Raw genomic sequence first — 24,110 nt, 5'->3', positions numbered from 1 at the left:
AAGAAGCTGAGGAGGTGGGTGACCCTATAAGGACCAGCAGTCTCAATTAACCTGGATGCCGGGGGGATCTCTCAAACACTGGACTACCAACCAGACAGCATACACCAGCTGATATGAGGCCAGCAAAACATATACAGCAGAGGACTGCCAGGTCTGGATTCAATCAGAGAAGATGCACCTAACCCTTGAGAGACTGGAGGCCCCAGGTAGTTTAGAGGTCTCGTTGGGTGGGGACAGGGGGTGGGGAGGAGGTATGGGATGTCAAGCAGTCAGAGGGTAGATGGGGAGGGGGATAAAATATGGAGTGTAAAAAATAAATAAATAAATAAATAAATAAATAAAAGATTAAATTAAAAAGTGGTTTACTTTATATTGTTACTGGTGTGTGTGTGTGTGTGTGTGTGTGTGTGTGTGTGTGTGTGTGTGTGTGTATGTGCGCGCGCACGCACACTTGCAGGTGTGCTAGCATGTGCACACTTGTGAATGTTGGGTCCATGGAAGCAAGAGGCATTGGATGCCCTAGAGCTGAAGCCATGGATAGTTGTGAACTGCCTGGAATATTTTCTGGGAACCACACCAAGGTCTTCTTCACCAGTGGAGCACTGTCTAGTCTTCACAGTTATATTCTTATGGTTTCTCTATGCCTGCCTGGGCTCCTTGGCTTATCACAATTTACCTCAAATCCATACCAAGCTAATTTTAGTAATTACCAAAGAACTATGACACTGTTCTTTCTCTGTTTTGACACCATTTATGCAGATTACATAAGAATCTGTAAGAATCACAGTTGTAGGTCTTTTTATATGATAAGATATCACAAAGCTTCAGAAACATTCAAACAATATTATACAGACTGAGCAGGTTATATTTAGGAATATTTTTATAAATATATGCATTTAGATATATGCATGTAACAACAATAAATGAAAAAGAGAGGACATTATTTTTGGGGGTTCTTTTTTGTTTTCATTTTTTCTTTCTCTCTTTCTCTTTTTTTTTTTTTTTGGTTTGGTTTTTTGAGAGAGGTTTTTGTATAGCTGTGGCTGTCCTGGAAGTACCTCTGTAGACCAGGCTGGCCTCAAACTTACAGACATCTGCCTGCCTTCATCTTCCAGATGCTAGGATTAATGGCATACACCACCACCACATGGCAAGAACATGAAATTTAAAGAGAGGGAGGAAGAGTATATGAGGGGAGGGAGAAATGATGTGATTACATTACAATCCTAAATATAAAAGGACATTGTAAGGGCTGTATTTTTTGACAGTGAGGAAGAATAGCAAGAGTAGAAAAAATGTGACAAGAAAAAACTCAAGGACTATAATTAGAAAGAAAAGATCAAAAGAGTTAAAAAGTAAGAGATCACAACAGCATTTGTGTTTTTGGATATATGTACACTTCCAAATTTCTCTTATTCTCATTACTTTTTAATTTGAACCACAAAGGGAATGAGGAAGGGAAGAGTTGAAGGATAAATAGAGAGAGAAGCAGAGAGAGAGATAGAAGAGGACAGAGAGAAAGAGAGAGAGAGAGAGAGAGAGAGAGAGAGAGAGAGAGAGAGACTTGACAGAAGACTGAGCAAAATTTCCTGACACAAATGTTAACAGAGATTATTCTACTTCAAAAGACAAATTAACAAAAAACCAGACAGCTGATTTCCCAGCATTTGTTTGTTTAAAGGAACTCAGATTCACTTTCACTTTCAGTGATTTTGCCCCTCCCTCTTTCCCTCCGTTCCTTTATCCATTCCTCCCTCTCTCCCTCTCTCCCTCTCTTGGTATCCCCCCCCTTTCCTTCCTCCCTCATTGTTCCCTCTGATTCTAACCTTTTTCCTTACAATCTTTACTCTTTCACAGTAAAGAGAAATGGTTTTAAATGATTCATGTTCACTTCTGAATTGCACAATCTCTTGCTAACTTTGTATAACAGAGTGGGACTGGAAACTTCACAAAACCAACACTAATGAACAAAAAAGGACAGAAACATAACAGAATGATTTTAAAACCAAACCCTCTTCAGTAAGCACATCACCTTGCATTTTTCAACACCCACAAGAACTGTGGCATAAAACTGTACCATTTATTAATCTCTGCTTGAGAAATCCCTGAGATCCTCCCCCGAGGAGCATAACCCTCCCTTCCTCCATGGTGGTTGAGTAATTCTTCCACCCCCACCCCAGTTAGAAGTTTTTTAGTTTCACTTTCATCCTCTTAAGCATTGCTCTATTAAAGAGCTGCCTCCTCACAAGTTCTCTGGGGAAATTCTGGAACTTCCTGGGATACTACAGGAGCCATGTCACAGCTCCAGTGAGAGAGGACAGAGCACTCTGCAGCCAGACCCTGAAGCACTGCTGTCAGGCATTGAAAGGCTGCTTCTTCTCTAAAGGATTTCACCTCAGGTAAGACAGAGGCAGGGGTGGAAAAGTGTTTGCCAGACCGCTGCTGGTTTACTCTAACAAGAGGAGGCTGAAACAGAGACAGATTTGAGCAGGGGCAGAGCTGGTTGAGAGAGGCAGCCTTTACCCTAAATGTCCCTGTCCCTACTATGGCAAATTAATTAAACTCTGGTAAAGAAGAGTTCACACTGAGGGCATAAGTGTTTTAAGGTTCATACTGCTTTCTCAGTATGATTTTAGATAAACTTTACTGTCTAATGAAACTCAGACAAAATCATTGAACTTGTTGCCAGTGTCTACCTAAGTAAGTTAGGCTGCTTGGAATTTGTAAACAGAGACAATTTTCCCGTTGATAATCTAGGGAGCTATAAAATCTTTGTGTATACTAATACATATATATATATATATATATATATATATATATATATATATATGTGTGTGTGTGTGTGTGTGTGTGTGTGTGTGTGTGTGTGTATACATATATATTTTCAATATACATTCAAATATATATATTTAATATATATAATTCATTCCTTGAGAACATCATAATGTCATGCGTTTTGATTGTATATATTCCTATTCTTTCCTCCATCTTCTCCTACCCAGCCCCACTCTATCTTCTCCCCAGTTTCATTTCCTTATTGAGTCAAGTTACTGCAGCTCATTCAGGCGTGGAACTAAGGCCACCTAGTGGAGTTTGGGTAACTTGCCAGGAGCCATATCATTCAAGAAAACTCACCCTGGGTTCTCACCCAGCCATTAACTGCCAAAATCACCTCAGTTATGCATGGGGCTTCCCGAGCCTCTCACTGATCTATGGTGGAATTTTGACTGCTGGATTCTATGCAGCTTTTCTTTTTTCTTTTGTTTTGTTTTCAAGATAGTGTTTCTCTCTGTAGCCTTGGCTGTCCTGGAACTCACTGTGTAGACCAGGCTGTCCTCAAACTCACTGTGTAGACCAGGCTGTCCTCAAACTCAGAGATCCATGTGCCTGTGCTTCCCAAGTGTTGGGTTGAAGGTGTGTGCCACCAACCACTCAGCTTTGTGTGGGTTTTCAATAGGCAGCCACAGGTACTGTGACTTCCTGAGTTCAATGATCATATCATGTTCCAGAAAATACTGTTTCACCTTAAAGGGATGAATATATTATATGTGATATTTTCAATATAAATGCACTGTGCACTGAAAGGAACCAAAGCTTTGGGAGGAATTCTCAACTCTCGGGCAACATAGGAAAAGTATGAGTTGCGTCTGGAAGACTATGTGGTCACAGAAAGTACCACAGCACTGGGTATGTCCTGGAAGTCTGCCAGCCAAGCACAGGATCCTGCTGAAGGAGCATCAGGGAACACAGGGACCAAGCCAGGCAATAAAATAAGGAATGGTCACAAAGTACTAAGGCACACGGAATGAAATAAGTACTTAGCAGTCTACACTAATGCAATTGAATGAAGGAAGAAAGGAAGGAATAAATGCAAGTAGGAGCAATACTCCTACTTGCTGTTGATCCCCCATTAATATATATATGTGGCATGAAAAGTGTAGACAGTCATCTTTAAGCAAATGCTACAGTGGTTAATTTGTAAACTTGAATTGTTAGTAAATGCTGAAGGTAGTGATGCAACTACATGAAGTACGGTGAAGTTGTATGTGCTGAGTGTCTTTCTGAAGGCAGCTGTATATATAGATAGATGTAGGTATAGAGATAGATAGAGAGATACATAGAGAGAGATCATTAGACATGTGTCTGTACATCTATGTATACATATGTATATGTAGTAGGATATTTATTCTGCTACATTGTATTTGCAGTGGAGCTCAGTAATTAGAGTAAAAAAGGAGGTGGAGCTGGGAGAAAAAAGAAGAAGAAGTGGGGAGGATTAGAGGAAAGGGTGGGGAGAAATAGAGGAAGGGAGGGGAAGAAGGAGGTTGTCAGCCATGGAGAACCACAGATGGGTTGAAAGCTGTCCTGGTTAGCAACTTCTATTAAAGGTTAGCTATTGGGTAACAAGTCTAATTGTGTGGGCATCTTGTTGATTGAGCATTTCTAAATATATAAATTCTTTAGATAATCATTAAGCTTTTTAAAAATTGGATATTATATTTACATTTCAGATTTTATTTTTTATCCCATTTCCCCTACCACCTAGGAACCTCCTATCCCATCCCCCTCCTCATGCTTCTATGAGGATGTGCCCCTACCTACCTAACCCCTACCCCCTCCCCACTTTTGAATTCCCCCACTAGGTGTTCAGCCTTCATGGGACCAAGGATCTCCTCTCCCACCTATGCCCTACAAGGCCATCCTCACCTACATATACATATGGAGTCATGTGTCCCTCCTTTTGTGCTCCCAGGCTGGTGGTTTAGACCCTGGGGAGCTCTGGTTGGTTAGTATTGTTGTTCTCCTCATGGGGCCACAAACCCTTTCAGCTCCTTCAGTCTTCTCTCTAACTTCTCCATTGGGAACTCCTTGATCAGATCAGTAGTTAGCTGTGAGCATCTGCCTCTGAATGTGTCAGACTCTGGCAGACTTCTAAGGAGACAGCTCTATCAGGCTCTTGACAGCATGCACTTTCTTTTTTTTAAGTGCATAACAAACAAATTTATTGTAGAATTGGTAACAAAAACATGCTAAAATCCATGTGCTACTTTATAGGAAGACAGGAGGACCAACCTAGTAACAGCTTTGATCTCAATACATCTAGTTTCTTTGTATATGCCACAGTTTACCTCAAAAGTTGAAAACTATAAGTGATTTTCTGTTGGTAGATTTATGTATAATTCTAGTAACAGATTAATTCTCTAAAGTCAAGTCAATCTTACAAGAGTTGAAAATGGAGTAATATTTTGACTTCTAGAAACACATTAAATCATAAATATTCATGATAATTTTTTTCAAGTTTTACAATATCTAACTATCTTTAGTGGTTTTTTGTTTGTTTGATTAGTTAGTTGTTTTTGTTTTGTTTTGTGTGTTTTTTGTTTTGTTTTATTTTTGTTGTTGTTGGTTTTTTTGGTAGACAATGTTTCTGTGTAGCTCTGGCTGTCCTGGAACTTCTGTAGTCCAGTCTGGCCTCAAACTCACAGAGATCTGCCTGCCTCTGCCTCCCAAGTGCTGGGATTAAAGGCGTGTGCAACCACAGCTAGGCATGGTATCTTTAGATTTCAATTTCAAACAATAATTTTTAGGCGAGTAAGATGGCTCAGGGGTAAAGGCACTCCCTTGCTGGCAAGACTGAAGACCTGAGTTCAATCTACAGAGCCCAAAGAGTGTGAAGGACAGAACCTACTCCAGAAAGTTGGTCTGCAGTCTACAAACTCTATGACATACACCCACGTGTGCACACACACAAAATCAAACAAAAAAAGTCAGACATCCAAAAAAATCAATCAATCAATCAATCAATAAAATCATTTTATTTGCAATAGCAAGTAATGAAAAGAATAAATAATTTGGACAGTGGACTGGCATACATTCATTTCTTAAGGAGACCAATGAATAAAGCAACTAAACTAAGAAACTGCACACAGAGGCAAGCAAACTTCTGTGAGTTCTGGGCCAGCCAGGGCTACATAGTTGAGACACTATGGGTATAACTCAGTGCTAGTGTTTGCCTAGCATGTAGGAAGCCCTTGATCTAATTCCTAGTATGACCAAGACAAAAACAAAACAAAACAACCCTCTGCACAGAAGCAGAATGGACAATGAAAACATTCATCATTAGTTACTTACAGAGAGTTAAACTACTTTAGTTTTTAATGCTTACCTTAGCTCTCAGCATGCACTTTCTGCCATTGATGTCAGTGTCTACTTCTGGTGACTGCACATGAGATGGAGACCCAGGTGGGATAGTCTCCAGACAGCCCCTCCTTTAGTTTCTGTCTCACACTTTGTCTCCACATATGCTTTCTTGAGTATTTTGTTACTCCTTCTAAGTAGGACTGATGCATCCACACTTGGTCTTCCTTCTACATGAGCTTCATGTGGTCTGTGAGTTGAATCTTGGCTATTTCAATCTTTTAAGCTGATATTCACTTATCAGTGAGTAAATACCATGTGTGTTCTTTTGTGATTGGGTTACCTCACTCAGGATGATATTTTCTAGTTCCATCCATTTACCTAAGAATTTGTCAAATTCATTATTTTTAATAGCTGAGTAATACTTCATTGTGTAAATGCACTACATTTTTTGTATCCATTCCTCTGTTGAGGACATCTGGGTTCTTTCCAGCTTCTGGCTATTATAAATAAGGCTGATATGAACATAGTGGAGTATATGCCCTTGTTATATGTTGGAGCACCTTCTGGGTATATGCCCAGGAGTGGTATAGCTGGATCCTCAGGTAATGCTATGTCCAATTTTCTGAGGAACTGCCATACTGATTTCCAGAGTGGTTGTACCAGCTTGCAATCCCACCAAAAATGGAGGAGTGTTCCTCTTTCTCCACATCCTTGCCAGCATCTACTATCACCTGAGTTTTTTATCTTATCCATTCTGACTGATGTCAGGTGGTATCTCAGGGTTGTTTTGATTTGCATTTCCCTGATGACTAAGGATGCTGTGCATTTCTTAAGGTGCTTCTCGGCCATTCGAGTTTCCTCAGTTGAGAATTCTTTGTTTAGCTCTGTACCCATTTTTAATAGAGTTATTTGGTTGTCTGGATCATAATTTCTTGAATTCTTTGTATATATTAGATATTAGCCATCTATTGTATTTACAGAGACATGTGGGAAGATCAATCAAATAGAATTGAAGATCCAGAAATGAACCCACACACCTATGATCACTTGATCTTTGACAAAGGAGCTAAAACCATCCAGTGGGAAAAGGACAGCATTTTCAACAAATGGTGCTAGCTCAACTGGAGGTCAGCATGTACAAGGATTCAAATCAATCCATTCTTATCTCCTTGTACAGAGCTCCAGTCCAAGTGAATAAAGGACCTTTACATAAAACCAGATACACTGAAACTAATAGAAGAGAAGGTGGGGAAGACCCTTGAATACCTAAGCACAGGGCAAAAGTTCATGTACAGAACACCAATGGCTTATGCTCTAAGATCAAGAATTGATAAATGGGACCTCATAAAATTGCAAAGCTTCTGTAAGGCAAAGAACATTGTCAATAAGACACAATGGCAATCAATAGATTGGGAAAAGATCATTACCAATCATTAAGCTTTAAAAGTCTCCTTTCTACCGGGTACTGTGATCATCGCAGATACTGTCTGGGGTTCAGCCAAGCTTTGTGGATGCAGCATGGGGGAGTCATCCCCAAAGCTGGCATCTTATGGGTGCCAGGGCCTGTGCATCTAGTCAGAGCCAAGGAGCAGCAGGAACATGGTAGCTGCCCAGGAACAAGCTCTACAGGGTACAGTTTTCTAAATATCACCCCTACATGCATACATCTATGCCTACACACACACACAGAGAGAGAGAGAGAGAGAGAGAGAGAGAGAGAGAGAGAGAGAGAGAGAGAGAGAGAAAGAAGAAGAAGAAAGAAGAAAGAAGAAGAAGAAGAAGAAGAAGAAGAAGAAGAAGAAGAAGAAGAAGAAGAAGAAGAAGAAGAAGTAGTAGTAGTAGTAATAGTACAGTAGTATTTGGTCATTTATTAGTTCTAATCATTTCTGAGGAACCTCCTCTGTACTACCTCTACTGTGGCCACAGCAGTTTACATTCCCACAGACAATGCATAAGACTCTCTTTCCCACACCCTTGGAAACACTTGCCATCTGTTTTCTTTATGCAGAATATTCCCAGTGGGGTGAGATGGAACCTCAATGCATTTTTCACTTGCATTTCCTGGTGGTTAAACCCTAGACATTTTTTCTAAGTATTTGCTGTTCAAGTGGTAAATTTGATTACAAAACAGTAGATAGTTCTTGGCAGGTAGCCCCTTAATCAAGAGACCATGTTTAAAAGAGTACTATCAGAGCAAGTCATGTCCACATCATTCCTGCTCTGATGTTATCAGTAACGATTGCATAATATCAGTTCTGGAACCTTCTTGCCATGTATATACCAGTAGAAATTCAAGATAACATTAAATAAAAAACTAAAAAAATTATCTAATTGAAGGATACTCTACAAAACAACTGCTATATACTCCTCTAAGATGTAAGGGAATGGAGGATAAAGGAAGATCAAGGATCTACTGAAGAAGAGAAGAAGCTGAAGAGACGTGAGGATAAAGCAGGGATCCTGGATTAGATTAGGTAGCAGAGAAGGAGCCTTAGTAAAAACTTGACTTAAGAAACAGAAGAGGTGTAAGGTATACAGCCTCATTAGGGGTGTTGTGAAAATGCTGCAAACCCAGTCAGCCACTACAGTCGGGGTATTTAGGTTACCAGAGTGGACAAAGCTGAGTAAATAGTATTTACAGCACTTTGAACTCAGTACACAACTTTCTGGTCATCTATGAACTTCAAATTGTGGTTCATTTTATCTTCTTCTCAGAGACGAAAAGAACACTCTGGACATGGCCTCAGAGATCCACATGTTGAAACCCATGTGCCTCATTGAGAACACTAAGGCGAGGCTAGTGATCAACCAGGAGGCTCTGAGCATCCTGTCTGCCATCAACCAGCCTGTGGTGGTGGTGGCGATTGTGGGCCTCTATCGCACTGGCAAATCCTACCTGATGAACAAGCTTGCTGGGAAGAGATCAGGTGAGTGCCACCAAGAATGCTGTGCTGGGTTCCTTCCGTTCACTCAGGTAACCAGCATCCTAAAAGCAAATGTGAGGAAAGAGTGTCAGAGATATGGAGGACTAGGAAAGGATACCATCTGTCCACCAGTGGAATTTCTCACTGTTGAGCCATCTTCACCCACTGGGTTTTAAACAGTACCTTTGCTTTCCAACTGAAAGTTATTGCAGGTGTGTTTTAGAGAAAGAACAAATACATTCATTGAGGAAGTTAACTTCGTTTTTTAAAAATTTTATTTTAGAGACTGGGTCTCTCTGTAGTCCTGGCTGTCTTGGAACTTGCTCTGTTGACCAAGCTGGCCTTGAACTCGGAGATATTCCTGCCTCTGCCTCCCAAATGCTGGGATTAAAGGTGTGCACCACCACTTGGCTAACTTCCTTAGTGATTAATTATAAAACATTGACTAGACTGTCCACATAGGAGGAGCAAGTATCTTGCTCTAAGAAATGAATTCATTGATCAACATTAGATATTACAAATTTGCTATTTCTAGGCTAGTAGGTCAATCAATATTTGAAGTCATTCTACTCTATCAAATGTAACTATGCTAACTTTTAACTCAATATCAGGAAGCACCTTCATTACTCCCCTTCCCATCTCATGCTCATTCTGCCTTGCAGGCTTCTCCCTGGGCTCCACTGTGCAGTCTCACACCAAGGGCATCTGGATGTGGTGTGTGCCTCACCCCAAAAAGGCAGGGCAAACCCTAGTTCTGCTTGACACTGAGGGCCTTGAAGATGTTGAGAAGGTAAAAAAAAATCTTTCAATTCTACTTATAGCTTGTCAATAATTAACCTTGCACTATTCACCCAACTCCTGGATTTATGCTTCTGAAAAATCTGATGAATATGTTATTCTTCAAGTTTGTCTAAGAGCCAAAAATTGTGGATCGATCTTTAGACTATCAGCTCATGATATTTTAGTAATTTTTTCTGTCTAATCAAAATAGAATATTTTGGTTGAGACTCTAATGATGAACCTGAACTTAAACTGTATGTGGTAGAAATATGACTGACTGTTCAATGTGGGACCATGATGAAAGTACAATGTTTGAATTCTCAAAGAATTCATAAAATGTATTTAAAAATGGTCATTTTTAAAATATATTATAAAAATGGTTCCACAAAGGAACGTAAGAGGACCACAGTGCAAGATCTTCAACAACATCAGTGTTTGTGGAGGAAGATGAGTTACTACTCTGCCCAGTCTGAGACAAATAAAAGTCTTATTGAAAGGCCTTACTATCACGAGTACTCAAATGGCCTTTAGCATACACAACATGTTCTGTGAGTGAAATCCAGCATGCAAGTTTAGATTTTAGTAACTGACCAACATTATGACTTTTAAGTGTGAATGTGCTTCATGCTCTCACATACATGGATGTATACTGTCATATTTGAATTATACAATATGAGTTGAAGATTCATATAATCATTGTACAGCTAGAAAATTATTATGTAGTGTGAATGACTTGCGTTTATGTCATAGCTCTTGGGGTACAGACAAAGGCCTTCTTTGCCTACCTGAGTTGATGGACAGTCTCTTAGTCACTCTTCTTCACTCACTGACCTGTAGGGTGACAACCAGAACGACTGCTGGATCTTTGCCTTGGCAGTCCTCCTCAGCAGCACCTTCATCTACAACAGCATAGGAACCATCAATCAGCAGGCCATGGACCAACTGCAGTATCCTTTTGGTCTTGTCTAACATAGTCCTAAACCTAGAAAGAATAGCTTCGATATTACGTCAGGTATATGGATGGGTAGGCAAGAACCATAGTATTAAGTCTCTCATTAACAAATCCCCTGATGTACTCATCATGTGAGTTTGCCTCACTTTCCAGAACAATCTCAAACTTCTTAAATCATACATTGCCATAGACAGAGTGGTACACTGCTGAGAGAATCCCTGTCTGCATCAATATTAGTCCAAATATTGTCCAAATACTCAACATGATTCAGAACCCATTTTCTCAATAATCAGTATTATCATTATCTCTAAATGTTAGTAATATCCCGACTGCCCTCTGGATACTATAGGTAATATTTATCTTGCAATTCATCAAGGGATCTGAGCTGGTGATTGCTCTTTAGCCTGCACTTCCAGTATCAGTCATCAATGGTTCTCCAATCTACAGCTCTGTAATTTTTTTATTCTTTGCCATTGGACACATGACATCCTTTGAATCCAGTGCCCTCAAACCACACTATCTCCTTTTACCAACCCCTAGTCCACACCACCTTCATGCTGAAGATTTTACTCCTTGCTGTGTGGAGACTGGTAAACAATAGACACTGACTTTCACTATTCTCTCTTGGTTCTTCCTCCTGGTATCGATCCTTCTTTTTCCTTCCCAGTTACCAACCCTAAGTTACTATCAATGCCACCAGCAAGTCCATGAACTTAACCTCAGGTATCATGCTGCATTCTTTTTTGTGTATCCTTATGCTCAACCAGAAGTCAGATTATCTGATTCCCTCAGCAACATTTCAAGTATCAATTCTTTTCTCTTCAGAACCATTGGTTCTTGATCTAGCATTTCATCATTTCCTAATATTCCACCTCCCTCTCTGGCTAACTGGTCTGTTTCCTTGGAGGACTCTGAATGTCATAGTTCATCACTTCCTGCACTTTTCTTCATTCATTCCTCTTAGTCCCTAGGCAGTATTACTCTGTCTGATGGGTTTCTGAGCAGCTATATTTCAGTCACCATCAAATTTTTGTTTAAAACCATGACAGCATTCATTTTTTCATCTTTATGTAGATCTTTAAGAGATAATTTCATCTCAAAATTAAAAAAAAAACATTCTCCAACCTTTCCCATTATAGCACATTCTCACATGTTCCACAAATTTGCCATGCTCAAAACCTCATCTTGATAGGTTTCATCTTCACATCCTAGAAAGTATTCACTCACAGATGTTTAAAGCTCTTATCAACACACCTATTTCCCTAGACCAGTCTCACTATCTTGCCTACATTGTCTCTAGTTCTAATACTCTTTCCTGACAGTCTCAACTGCCAGTTGGAATTCTAACAGTGTGCCCTTATGAAATACTGCCATATCTACCTCCTCTACTTTCAAAATATACCACTGGCTTCCTACTTAGTAGAAAACAAACTTGAAACTTCTTACTTTAGCCTTCAAACTTATATGTCCTGCCACTTATTTCCATAATGTGTATGCTCTATGCAGTGGAGTTCATACACATGTTAGATACACTCATATTGTTCTATCACAGGAGTTCTGACTACTATCTGAAATGTTACCAAAATAAAAGTTTCAGATGTTTCATTTCATTAGTATTAAGTGTGTTGTTAAGGCCTAGGTAACTGTTACCTAGATTGTCTACCATTATAAGGAAACTTTCTCATTAGTTTCTGCTGTTACTAAAAAACTTTCGAATGCCAAGATTAATTATAAATTCTGTTATGTTCTGTGCCCTTAGAAACCAATTATGATAAAAGTTGGTCGAACTGTTTTGTATATTTACCCACATTAAGCCTGCACCTGAACCAACCGCCCAATAGTACTTCCTGCACCTATGTATAACCTATTATGGTATTTGCCTTTATAAGCTGCCCTGGGTTTGGACTCCAAAATAAGAGAGACACCTGCACCAATATAAGAAACTATTTGGAATAAGACTTACAATTTGAATCAGGGTCTATTAAAGTATAAGCTCCCAAGACCTCCCTGAGACATGACATCCTACTTGGCAGAAAGAGACCTGTACGTGGGTAACACATCCTGATTGGCAAGTTAAGAAATAAATGTTAGACAAGTACCATCCTGGTAGACAAATTAAGACATGAATATTAGACAGGGCATGTCCCCTGGCACAGTTAATATCACAACCAATGGGAGAAGGATAAGTATGCAGCAATGACATGTTCCTAAAGAAATTCCCCTTTCCTTAAATCTTGTTGGTAAAACAGCTTGACAGAGAGGTTTGTAAATTTTTGGCTTAAAATCCTGTAGAATCTGAACTCAATGTCATGGTTCAGTTCCTGGCCAACCAGTCCTGGGGTGTGTGCTCCATAAACTATTACTGTCTGACTGAGATTGGTGTTCATGTGGTTTGTGAGGCAATTCCTAGACCCAACATCTCTCTCTCTCTCTCTCTCTCTCTCTCTCTCTCTCTCTCTCTCTCTCTCTCTGTGTGTGTTGTGTGTGTGTGTGTGTGTGTGTGTTTGTGTTGGTGCATATGAGCTACTTGCTTAGACCAGAGGATCATATTTCCTGAAACTTTAATTTCACCAAGTTGTAGGCTACTGGACATGCATATTGGGAAGTGAACTCAGGTCCTCTGCAAGAACACTAACTGCTCCTAACCACTGACCCTTCACTCCAGACTCTCCACTGGGGCTTTCATGGATGGTTCCTCTAATTCTTTTACATTTCTGCTACCAAGTACCACAGAAAGCCCATGAAGATCTCTCAGTAATTAGACTTATTCTCTAGCCTTTGAGCTGAGGCAATGTGCTACACCAAAATGGTAGTAAATATCTGAGATTTTTGAAATAATTTACTTACTGTTTTTGTTTCTGTCTCCAACTGTTACACCATAAACTCTATGTTGGTAGATTCTTTCATTAATTTTATAATTTATTCCCTGAAATTGCATGATTTACAGTAGAGGCTCAGTAGATGTTGCTGAATGGCTGAATTCTGTGAATGAATAAGCTAATGTCTTGATTTCTGTTTCTTTGATGAAAATTATGGCCCAAAACAATTTGGAGATGAAAGGGTATGTTTGATTTATATGTTACAGTCTATCATCAAAGAAACCAATGTAGAAAGCAGGATGCAGAGGCTGGAGCAAAGATCTCGAGAGATTGGTTCTTGCTTCATGTGCTTGCTAGGCTACTTTTCTTATACAGCCTGGGACTACTTGCATAGGGTTGACACCACCCACTGTGTGCTGGGCCTTTCTGCATCAATTAGTAATTTAGAAAATGTCCCCACAGACATATGCACAGTCCTTGCCTATAGAGGTAACTTCTCATCGAGGAGTTAATCAGTTGAGGTAATTACTCTTCCCAAATGTTTCTAGTTCTGTGAAATTGATAAAAACTGACCAACACAGCTAAACAAAAAAAAAAAACAAAAAAAACAAGAAAACCACATTAATTTGGGGAGGCACTGGTAGAATATTTATCATAAAATGATAAACTTCTTTCTGTACTTTTCTTAACTGAGCATGCCAGCTATGTGACAGAGCTGACTGATCTTATCAAGTCAAAGTCCTCACCTGATCAGAGTGGGATAGACGACTCTGCTAACTTTGTGGGCTTCTTTCCAACCTTTGTGTGGGCTCTGAGAGATTTCTCCCTGGAGCTGGAAGTTAATGGAAAACTGGTCACTGCTGATGAATACCTGGAGCATTCGTTGACCCTGAAAAAAGGTACCTGGACATTTTAGAATGGTCAGAAACAAATGGAAAACAATTTCATAAATGTCATTTCTGCCCAGTTGGCAAAGGTCTGTAGTTTGTAGCTGTGTTGTCGTAACTATTATAGAAAATGAAAAAACAACTTAGCGGAATCACTTGGACTCCTTTTGAAAGTTCACAAGCTACATCTTAGAGAAAGGGTGTTTTCTCCCATTCCTTTATGTTTTTCTATCACTCATTTTTCATTATATATTCTCCAGCTTATGTAGGATTTGTGAAACTTGTGGAACTAGAAAGTTTCATATTTAGAAATAATTCTTTGGAAGTTTACTACATTTAATTCTAACTGGCAGGAGCTGATAAGAACACTAAAAGATTTAATGAGCCTCGACTGTGCATCAGGAAGTTCTTTCCAAAGAGGAAGTGCTTCATCTTTGACAGGCCTGCTCAGAGGAAGCAACTCTGCAAACTGGAGACTCTGCCAGAGGAGCAGCTGTATAGTGAATTTGTAGAACAAGTTGCAGAATTCACCTCTTACATCTTCAACTACTCTGCTGTCAAGACTCTGTCTGGTGGCATCATAGTCAATGGGCCACGTAAGTCATTCTTTTACTCCTGACCTTGACTTTCCTTCTTCTAACTGTAGAGGATACTCAGGGAACTACCTTCTTTTTTGTTTTGTTGTTTTTTGGTTTTTTTGGATATTTTATTTACATTTCAGATGCCATCCCCTTTCCCCATTCCCCCCCTTAGAAACCCCCTATTCCATGCCCCCTTTTCCTTTTTGCATTTATACACGTTTTGAAAATGTTAATCAAAGGCTTTATAAGTTTGGTAATGCTCAATCAGAGGTGTAACCCACTACCCAACCTAGATATATCAACTATCTTTGACTGGTGGAGACACATGAACATCTGCCTCCCTGTCTCCCCCCTCTTTCTCTCTCTTTCTCTCTCTCATCACCTATCTTCTTCTCTCCTTACTCCTTCTCTTCCTCTCAGTACTCTTCCCACCTTAGCAGGGAGCTACTTTCAACCAGACCAAACATCATTAGTTGATGTCACTGAAAGTGTACCATGCAAACATCACATGATGGAATTTACTGGGGAACTAAAGCCATTTCTCACCATCTCATGTCTGTAATAGCAAAAGAGAAAATAACTAGAACCTAACTCAACCCTAAAACCCTTTTTCTCTCACTCATTGTTTCCATGTATATAAAGGATTAATAAAAGTCAAGAGAAATATCATATTTATGGAGTTTGTCACTCTGGGATGCTACTTTCCTGTACAAACAAAATATTTAATAATGACTTTAAAGAGTCAATTATTGAGTATAATGAGGAGTAAACAGATGCGATTTCCATCATCTTTCCAACACAACACATCCAAAAGTCACTTAAAAAAGAAACAAACAAAAAAAGAAACCCCCAAATTCACAGTGATAAATAACAATTCACATAATTAATAAAACATAAGGAGCTCTTATTTGGGAGTCAGGGGTCTAGGCCAGTGGGACTTCAGTACTTGGGGGCAGAGTATTCTCTTCTATTAAGCTGATGGGTAAGAGAAAGATGAAAATGGGTAGACGTCACCTAGAAGTACAGAAGGTAAGAGCTGATATACTAACATAGAAGAAGAAGACACAGTGGAGTACAACTTTCCAACTTCAAGAAAGTAAGAGTCAATTGACTGAAAGAAGAAAGTAGATGACAGAGGGTGTCCCATTGAAGAAGTGTGGAAGGATGATGTCCTGAAAGAACAGGGACATGATTTCAGGACATCATCATTGGTTCTAAGCTCTATAAAGGTTTGGCAGGCAGGAAATCTGAGGGGGACAAGGTAAAACTTTCTAGTCTACATGCATAGCTTCCTTGAGTGCTCTGCATACAACATGCTGTGGTACTCCAAACCTGGAGTGTGCTGTTTTTAATTTATCAACAAAGCTCTGAGAAAACCTAGATGATTTCCTCATCAATGTACAGCTTTGTGGGAGAGCTTCTGGGTTGATCCATTATATGTGCCAGAGATAGGACTTGAAGTAATCATCATTTTAAAAAACTACAACAATAAAGTCAGCAAACATGGCAAAGCTTTCACTTTGGCTTTTTTTTTTTTAATTGATTAAAAATGAAAGGACAAATGAATTTGAGGAAAGAAAAGAAATGGGGAGAGAGGAAGGAGAGGGAGTAAAGGAACCCGGATTTAACATCGTAGCTCTCCTTCCCCAGTACTAGAAGCCACTGAATCCAACATCTGTCTTTCAAACAAATGAAGGCATTCCAAAAACCAAGCAACCAAACAAGCAAAGGATTTAATATCCTCTGGACTTTATGGTTAATAAGCTATTATATTGCTACTTTTTCCTAGAGAATTCTAAAAACTGTATGTAGAGTGATCTCTCTACCAACTGACAGCCATTTTTTTTAACTTTGTCTTGTGTAGGTCTAAAGAGCCTGGTGCAGACCTATGTCAGTGCCATCAGCAGTGGGACTCTCCCCTGCATGGAGAATGCAGTCCTGACTTTGGCCCAAATAGAGAACTCAGCAGCAGTACAAAAGGCCATCACCTACTATGAGGAACAGATGAATCAGAAGGTCCAGATGCCCACAGAAACCCTCCAGGAACTGCTGGACCTGCACAGGCCTATTGAGAGTGAGGCCATTCATGTCTTCCTGAAGAATTCTTTCAAGGATGTAGACCAAAAGTTCCAGACAGAACTAGGGGTAGGGTAGGTGTAGTACCCAAAATCATAAGACAATGAAAACATGGACACTTTGGGGGATGAGTGGTTTTTTTAGTCAACAAGTGACACTCGATGATGCATTTTTACAAATATTTACAGTGATTATTGAAAGATTTGATTCTTCTGGGAGCCATGTTTTTAGCCATTGAGGGAATTGCACAAGTGCACTTACAAAGGATCATTTATCTGTTTTTTCATAATATGTTATTTGTTCTTCAAGATTTTGTCATATTCAACTTAGGGTAGTTTTTAATTCTTAAAAAAACATCATTATTGTGTTTCCTGCTAGTAATGATAAACCAATCATAAGATGTTTTGCTGTTTGACCAGTGGCAATGCTTTTCAGATTACCAAAGCAGGAGTTTACAAAGGACATGTGGTTTCATTCAGAGGTTCTGAAAAACATAATAGTCAATGTGAACAGGAAACTTACTGCTCTCTAATCTACAGGAGATTAAAGAGCTGCCATTTCGGTATGTGCTTCATGTCATTTGGAGAGACTGCTCTTCTGCTATGCTTTTCAAACACTAGCATGCACTTTACATCATCTTCAGTATTTTCTTGGCTATATGACGAGGAAATACAAAGGAATATCCCCATATTAAAGAGTATTACTTAGCCCATTACCCTTTCCTGGGTATTTCTGTAGAGCTTCACACAGTCTGACAAGAGACCTCCAAGACTGGTGTTGTTTCTTCATCCTAATAGACAAGAAAACTTTAGTTCACTAATCACAAGGTCACGAAGCCCAAAATTGGAGAGTTCAGGAAGTCTACACAGGCCTGTCTAGCTCTAAAAGTTAGTTCAATTAAAGACTCAACTAGAGAAAGGCTTCCCTCCTGAGAAGCAACACCTGTGCTTTGGAAATGTTTCTGAAGCAGGAAAACAGGGATAAAGGCCCTTAGGAAATCAAATTTGAAGTTTCAGTTTCTATAGCCAGCACCCTACTCAGGGAAATTCTCATAATGAGATGAAGAGCCTGGCCCCACTTAGACACTCTCCAGTAGTCTGATGTGTTATCTCTCTTCTCTCAACCATCCTTGTGATTTTGTCCTTACACAGAACCTGCTGGTAGCCAAGCGAGATGCCTTTGTTAAGAAGAACATGGACGTGTCGTCAGCTCGGTGCTCAGATTTGCTGGAGGATATTTTTGGACCTCTGGAAGAAGAAGTAAAACAAGGGACATTTTCTAAACCAGGAGGTTACTACCACTTCCTTCAGAAGAAACAGGAGTTAGAGAAAAAGTATAACCAGGCTCCTGGGAAGGGGCTCCAGGTAAATCGAGAAGTTGGTACCATTTTGAGGGCTTGGTGAGGAATCTCTTCCAAATGCCAATGAGAATGAGAAAAATGCAATGGTGTTGATGGAGAGTGGACTTGTCTTACATTCATCTAGGCAGACAGCCAACTGTGAGACAGATACCACATTTCTTCTTGGAAACACAACTAGACCTCTGAGAAATGTTTGTAGAATTCATTCACTCACTCAACCATTTGGTCATCTAATTGTCTGAAATGATTTATTTGACCTTGTGAATCAAGACCTTCTTGGGTTGTAAGAGACAAGATGATTAAAAGTAATGATGGTGGTAATAGCAGTTAGGACTTAGATTGCTCTCATTGTGTTTCAGAAACTCTGTCTCTTAATTCTCACATCACCCCACAAACTATGCATTATTATTAGTGTGTATATAAATTGAAACAGAAAATGAGGCATAGTAAGCACAAGTCTCATTGCCAATGAGCATACATGCCAATGAGTACAATTCCAGACAGCATCATCTACATTCATCAGGTCTAAACTATTGTACATGGGTAATAGAATTTAACATTGGGTGTGACTTTGTATTATCTACAAATAACAATATTTTAAATGACTGGGTATTTCTTCTTTTACTTCTAGTCAATAAGTCAGGTAGGAAGAACACAGTGCCTCTGTGATGGATCTACCACCTACTTGTTCCCAGGTTTCTTCCTCTCCTCTCCACCAGAACATTAATTCAGTAACTCCATCTCCAGGCTGAATCCATGCTCTAAGATAGCTGCAAGAAAGTCAGGCTCTACTTCAATTTTACCCCAAAACAAAAAGGAGGAACAAAAGGACATAAGAATGGTGCACGAACTTTTTTTACGATTTTGAAGATGCACCATGACTTTTCTGATGAACAATTTCCATATGATTTTATATGAATTTTCATATGAATTTAATCCAATGAATATTCCAGATTTTTAAGAGATACTATAATTTACTGTTTTGATAGTCTATATGGAAAAAATTTAGCAAATTGTTCAAATGTGTTAAAAAAAAGACCAGTGGCTATATAGGGGATGAAAATTTCAAACAACAAAATAGTCCATAAAAGTAATTGAATGCATATTTCAGATGTAGCAAGAGACCTGATATTCTGGGAGGTAATGGATAAAGTAGAGATTAGGAAGATATAAAGAAGATCACAATCCACACAAGGAGCATCCTGGAGGACAATGAAAAATGCCTGATGCCCTTTTGGATGAACTATAAAGTCATCTTTGAGCATTTGAGCAATAGAAGCTTTCTCAAAGTGACATGGCAAAGTTGTAGATAGTCCAAGATAAATAGTCTGGAGCAGTAGTTTAAACAGAGGCTAGTCTAGGCATGTGAGATTTGGATGCAACAGATGATAAGCAAAAGGCTGATGTTACATTTTTGAAGCAAAAACTGACACAATCAGCTCAGAGTTACATGAGATATGTGAAGCAGATAAGAAAAGAGATCAAAGACACAAACTAGTTCAATACAGTTTATGAGATACTAAAAGATGGGGCTGTGAAAGGATCAGATTTGAGGGTGTGGAAGTCTCTAAGTCAGTTTTAGGTCCATTAAACTTAGGAAGCTATTTGGATTGCTACATAGCAGTTCAATTAATGATTGAAATCAATTAACATCAATGATAGTTAACTGTAGCAGAACATTTCACCCTCTACATTTTACAATAAGGCTCAGTAATTTGGGAGGAGCTAAGGTGGGAGGAGCAAAGAGTGGAAGGAGGAGAAGGAAGAGGAGGAGCTAGGAGGAGGAATGAGAGAGGTAGCAGCCATGGAGAACCATGCATGGGTCCAGAAAAGTCCTGGGTGATGATTTATATCTTAAGGTTATGTATTAGTTAACAACTCTAGCTGTGTGGGCATCTTGTTAATTGAGTATTTCCAAATATATAAACATTGGGTAATCTTTAAGCATAAGAGTCTTCATTCTACTGTGGGTTTAGCCAACCTTTGTGGAGTCAGTGTGGTACACTGACAGAGCCGTCTCCCATGCTGGCATCTGGTGGGTGCCAGGACTGGTGCTTCTGGCTAACCTGAGTGGTGGTCAGAACCAAGCAGTGGAGAAAGCACACTGTTGCTCTTGGTGTCAGGCCTTGTCTAGTCGGGAACATGGTAGCCCCATAAAAACAAGCCAAGATGGGTGCCGCTGTTTTAAATTTTACTGCTACAGTTAACAAATACATTGGCTTGTCTCCAACTTATTTTATACAACTAGGCAGAAGCAATGCTGAAAAAGTACTTTGAGTCCAAGGAAGATGTTGTTGAAACACTTCTAAAGACGGATCAGTCACTCACGGAGGCAGCAAAGGAGGTCGAAGGTGAGAGCTGCTCAAGACACTCCAGATGGTGGAAGCTCCTGACACATTTAGCAGTATTGATCCATATGGAATTATCAATTGTGGCGAAATATTTCAAGCATAATTTGTGGTGTTCTTTTATTAACTGGCATACACAGTTATCTGTTATTCATTGGTTATTCCATTCAGAAGTTGCCACATGAAATTTTGTCCAAGTTAAGAGAATTTTTAAAGGAGCTAAAAATCAAAAGAAACTCATAAAATTTAATCTTCATATTCTTTGCTTCTCCTCCTCAGCGGAACGTATAAAGGCTGAAGCTGCTGAAGCTGCAAACAGAGAGCTAGAAGAAAAGCAGAAGAAGTTTGAGCTGATGATGCAGGAGAAGGAACAGAGTTACCAGGAGCATGTGAAACAGCTGACAGAGAAGATGAAGGAGGAACAACAAAGGTTAAGAGCAGAACAGGACAAAATAATAGCTCTTAAACTTCAGGTAATCCACCATATCATCCCAGTACATTCCTGTGTCCCAATCAAAAATTCTCAGTAGTGAAGAGCATTTATCTGTCTTACAGAGGACCCATGTCTTGTTCTCAGCATCCACACAGTGGTTTACAACAGTCTGTAACTCTATTTCCAGGAAATTGGACCTCCTCCTCTGGCCTCTGCAGGCACTGCATATATGTCGTAAATTTACATACATTACAAGCAAAACACTCATCACTTAAAATAACATAAATAAATCTTTAAGTCAACTGTGAAAATCAAAATGCAAGTTGATCAGCAGGCTGAGGCAGGAGCATGACTAGTTCACAGTCAGCCTGGGTTAGGAAGTAAGACCTTTGCAATGAAGACTCCTGCAGTACAGTAAATGGTTCAGAAACTGATACATTTTCGTCCTGTCACTGCATAAGTCCAGCCCTGTCTAGTGAGTAGAGGAGTGTTATGGCTGAAAACTCTTTATATAAACTCTCCATAGACAGTGGCTAGGAATTGCTTAAGCATCTTCTACTTATATCCATTTCATAATTCTAGACTGTTATGTGTGTGTGTATGCCATATGGGGACATTGTAATTTCATGAGATGTAAGCTAATTAACACAATATGCAGCTTATTTTCTCTACTGAATGGAACCCAAAGGGAATTCATTTCTGCTACACCTGGGATGACCTTGTCTCTGGAAGCATCCCTAGCCATCTATCTACTCAAACTCATGGGTTAAGTACGACATTTGCAGTATTCTGCATTCCTCTACATGTGAGCTGAATCTCCAGGATGGTCCAGAATATCCTGTGAGAACTGCAGATCCCAGTTGCTTTGATGTATTTCTGTCACCTGTTTCTGTCACTAACATATTGGGCATGTACTAAATTTCTTGCTTGAACACATGCCCTGATTCAGATAGTGACCTTCCATTGTTTGAGATTTTATCACTTTCTTCCATGTGTTTGAGAGTCTGCACAGCTCAGAGATGAGGCAAGAAAGAACAGGCAAGCTGGTGTTGATTTGATAGAAAACTGTGTTTTACATGAGTCAAAAGGTGTAAGAACAGGACATGATGGTTGTTGGCTATTGGTGTTTTATCAATGTTAGACTAAATTTCTACAGGTGGAGAGAGCAAAGGAAAACATTCATAAGCTTTTGTAGGAGACAAGAGAGAGACAGAGACAGAGAGATATATAGACAGCAGAGAGAGAGAAAAGAGGAGGAGGAGGAAGAAGAGGAGGAGGAGGGCAATGTTGAAAGTGGAAAAAGCTTTAAGAAATACACCAAAATTCTCAAGGATTTAGTGGACTGAAGGACAGTCTGTGAGACTAATGGAGAGTTTGTGAGACACTGGGGATCATAGAACATGATCAGAATTCAGCTTCTATTTCTGTTTTAGGAACAGGAAAAACTTCTCAGGGACGGATTTGAGAATGAGAGCAAGAAACTTCATCAAGAGATTGATTATATGAAGAAAAGGCAATCGTCTGGGAAATGTACCATACTCTGAAGGTCTGAGGCCCAAACCTCTCTGCCAAGCTTTCTTCATCACAGAATTTGTTGACTGAGCACCTCTGGCTTTGAAACAACTGTTATGGAACTCGATTCACCTCAGTTCAAAATCAATCACATGCAACTCCAGTTTGGGGTCACTGTCTGACCACTGGGCAATGCCAGAGGAAGTTCTGTGTACAGAATGCATGTATGAGTGGAGGCTCAGGCATCTGTGTTTTATAGGTCCTCTTGCCAGCTACATCTTTCTCCTGTATAATCTTAAGGTTTTTTTTTCGTCCTACAGTAAACTTCTGCAATCACCGAGTAAGCAAAATTTAACTGACTTGTAAAATGAATTTGGTTTCATTTCTCTGAGGCTATTTTACTACAATGATTCAAAACCAAAACCCTATCCCCACTGTGACATTTTGTCTTGAAACTTCTCAGGACAGATGTCTTGCAAGACCATGAGTTAATAAAAATGAATATCCCACTGTAATGTTTCTAAATATGTATTATTATTTGTGGTTCATTTTGGAAATAAAAGAATATTATAACAAACTAAAACGTTATTAATTTTTATATCATTAGGTAGTATCCAGGGTGCCTATCTCCAGGATGTTAAAGTGCCTACTCTGTATTTCATAAGAATAATGCCACCAACCAATGATAATGTTGAAGTCTTGGGTCTTATCACAAAAAACACAGAAACAAAATGGTTTTTGTATGTGCATTTTTGGCTGGTGCTCATATCAAACCCAGGACTGTGGCAATGCACTTTGATTAAACATTAACTCTCAGAAATAACACACATACACATAATTTTTTCTTGATATACATTTCAATCCAAGGTGTCAGCACTAATTGTGCTGATAGAAATGTCTCAGCATCTACAGCTAGGGAATCAGGAATCCTGTGTGTTTCTCTGTTAGATCAGATGCAGGTTTCAAGGTGCTCCTTGATGACTAGCACAACAGGAGAGTTGACTACTTAGCACTGGAGACATTGTGGGAACAGAGCCTCAGTAAATAAGGGTTTATGAGTGGAGCAGTATTACAGGACTGGTGATGTAGCTCAATCATTTCTCTTGGGAACATGCAGGTCGAGAAATCCCAGGGAGTCTATCAAGAGACACCTTACGTGCACAAGCTTAGCCATACTTTGGAGGAAGTGTGCCCTCAAAATGCCTATCTCTTCTGCTTCACAACAACCACAACCACCAAGTCTCTGATGTTATGGTTCAGAGTATTACTACTAGCATCCATATATTGTGGGATGCAT

General features: G+C 39.5%; 1 protein-coding gene across 1 annotated transcript; it reads left to right on the top strand.

Moving 5' to 3' along the window:
• Positions 1-2,133: 2,133 nt before the first annotated feature.
• Positions 2,134-23,214, top strand: LOC117701637 (guanylate-binding protein 2). Its single transcript, XM_034493200.2, has 11 exons — positions 2,134-2,399; positions 8,857-9,068; positions 9,728-9,855; positions 10,683-10,792; positions 14,319-14,515; positions 14,857-15,099; positions 16,949-17,229; positions 18,312-18,524; positions 20,769-20,871; positions 21,148-21,341; positions 22,735-23,214. Exons 2-11 carry the CDS (start codon positions 8,879-8,881, stop codon positions 22,843-22,845), a joined length of 1,770 nt encoding a protein of 589 aa, XP_034349091.1. The 5' UTR covers positions 2,134-2,399; positions 8,857-8,878; the 3' UTR covers positions 22,846-23,214.
• Positions 23,215-24,110: the final 896 nt, after the last annotated feature.

Source organism: Arvicanthis niloticus, unplaced genomic scaffold (genome assembly GCF_011762505.2).
Source record: "Arvicanthis niloticus isolate mArvNil1 unplaced genomic scaffold, mArvNil1.pat.X pat_scaffold_1565_arrow_ctg1, whole genome shotgun sequence".
NCBI lineage: Eukaryota > Metazoa > Chordata > Mammalia > Rodentia > Muridae > Arvicanthis > Arvicanthis niloticus.
The sequence above is the reverse complement of the archived record's forward strand: the minus strand, read 5'-3'. Positions and strand labels throughout refer to the sequence as shown.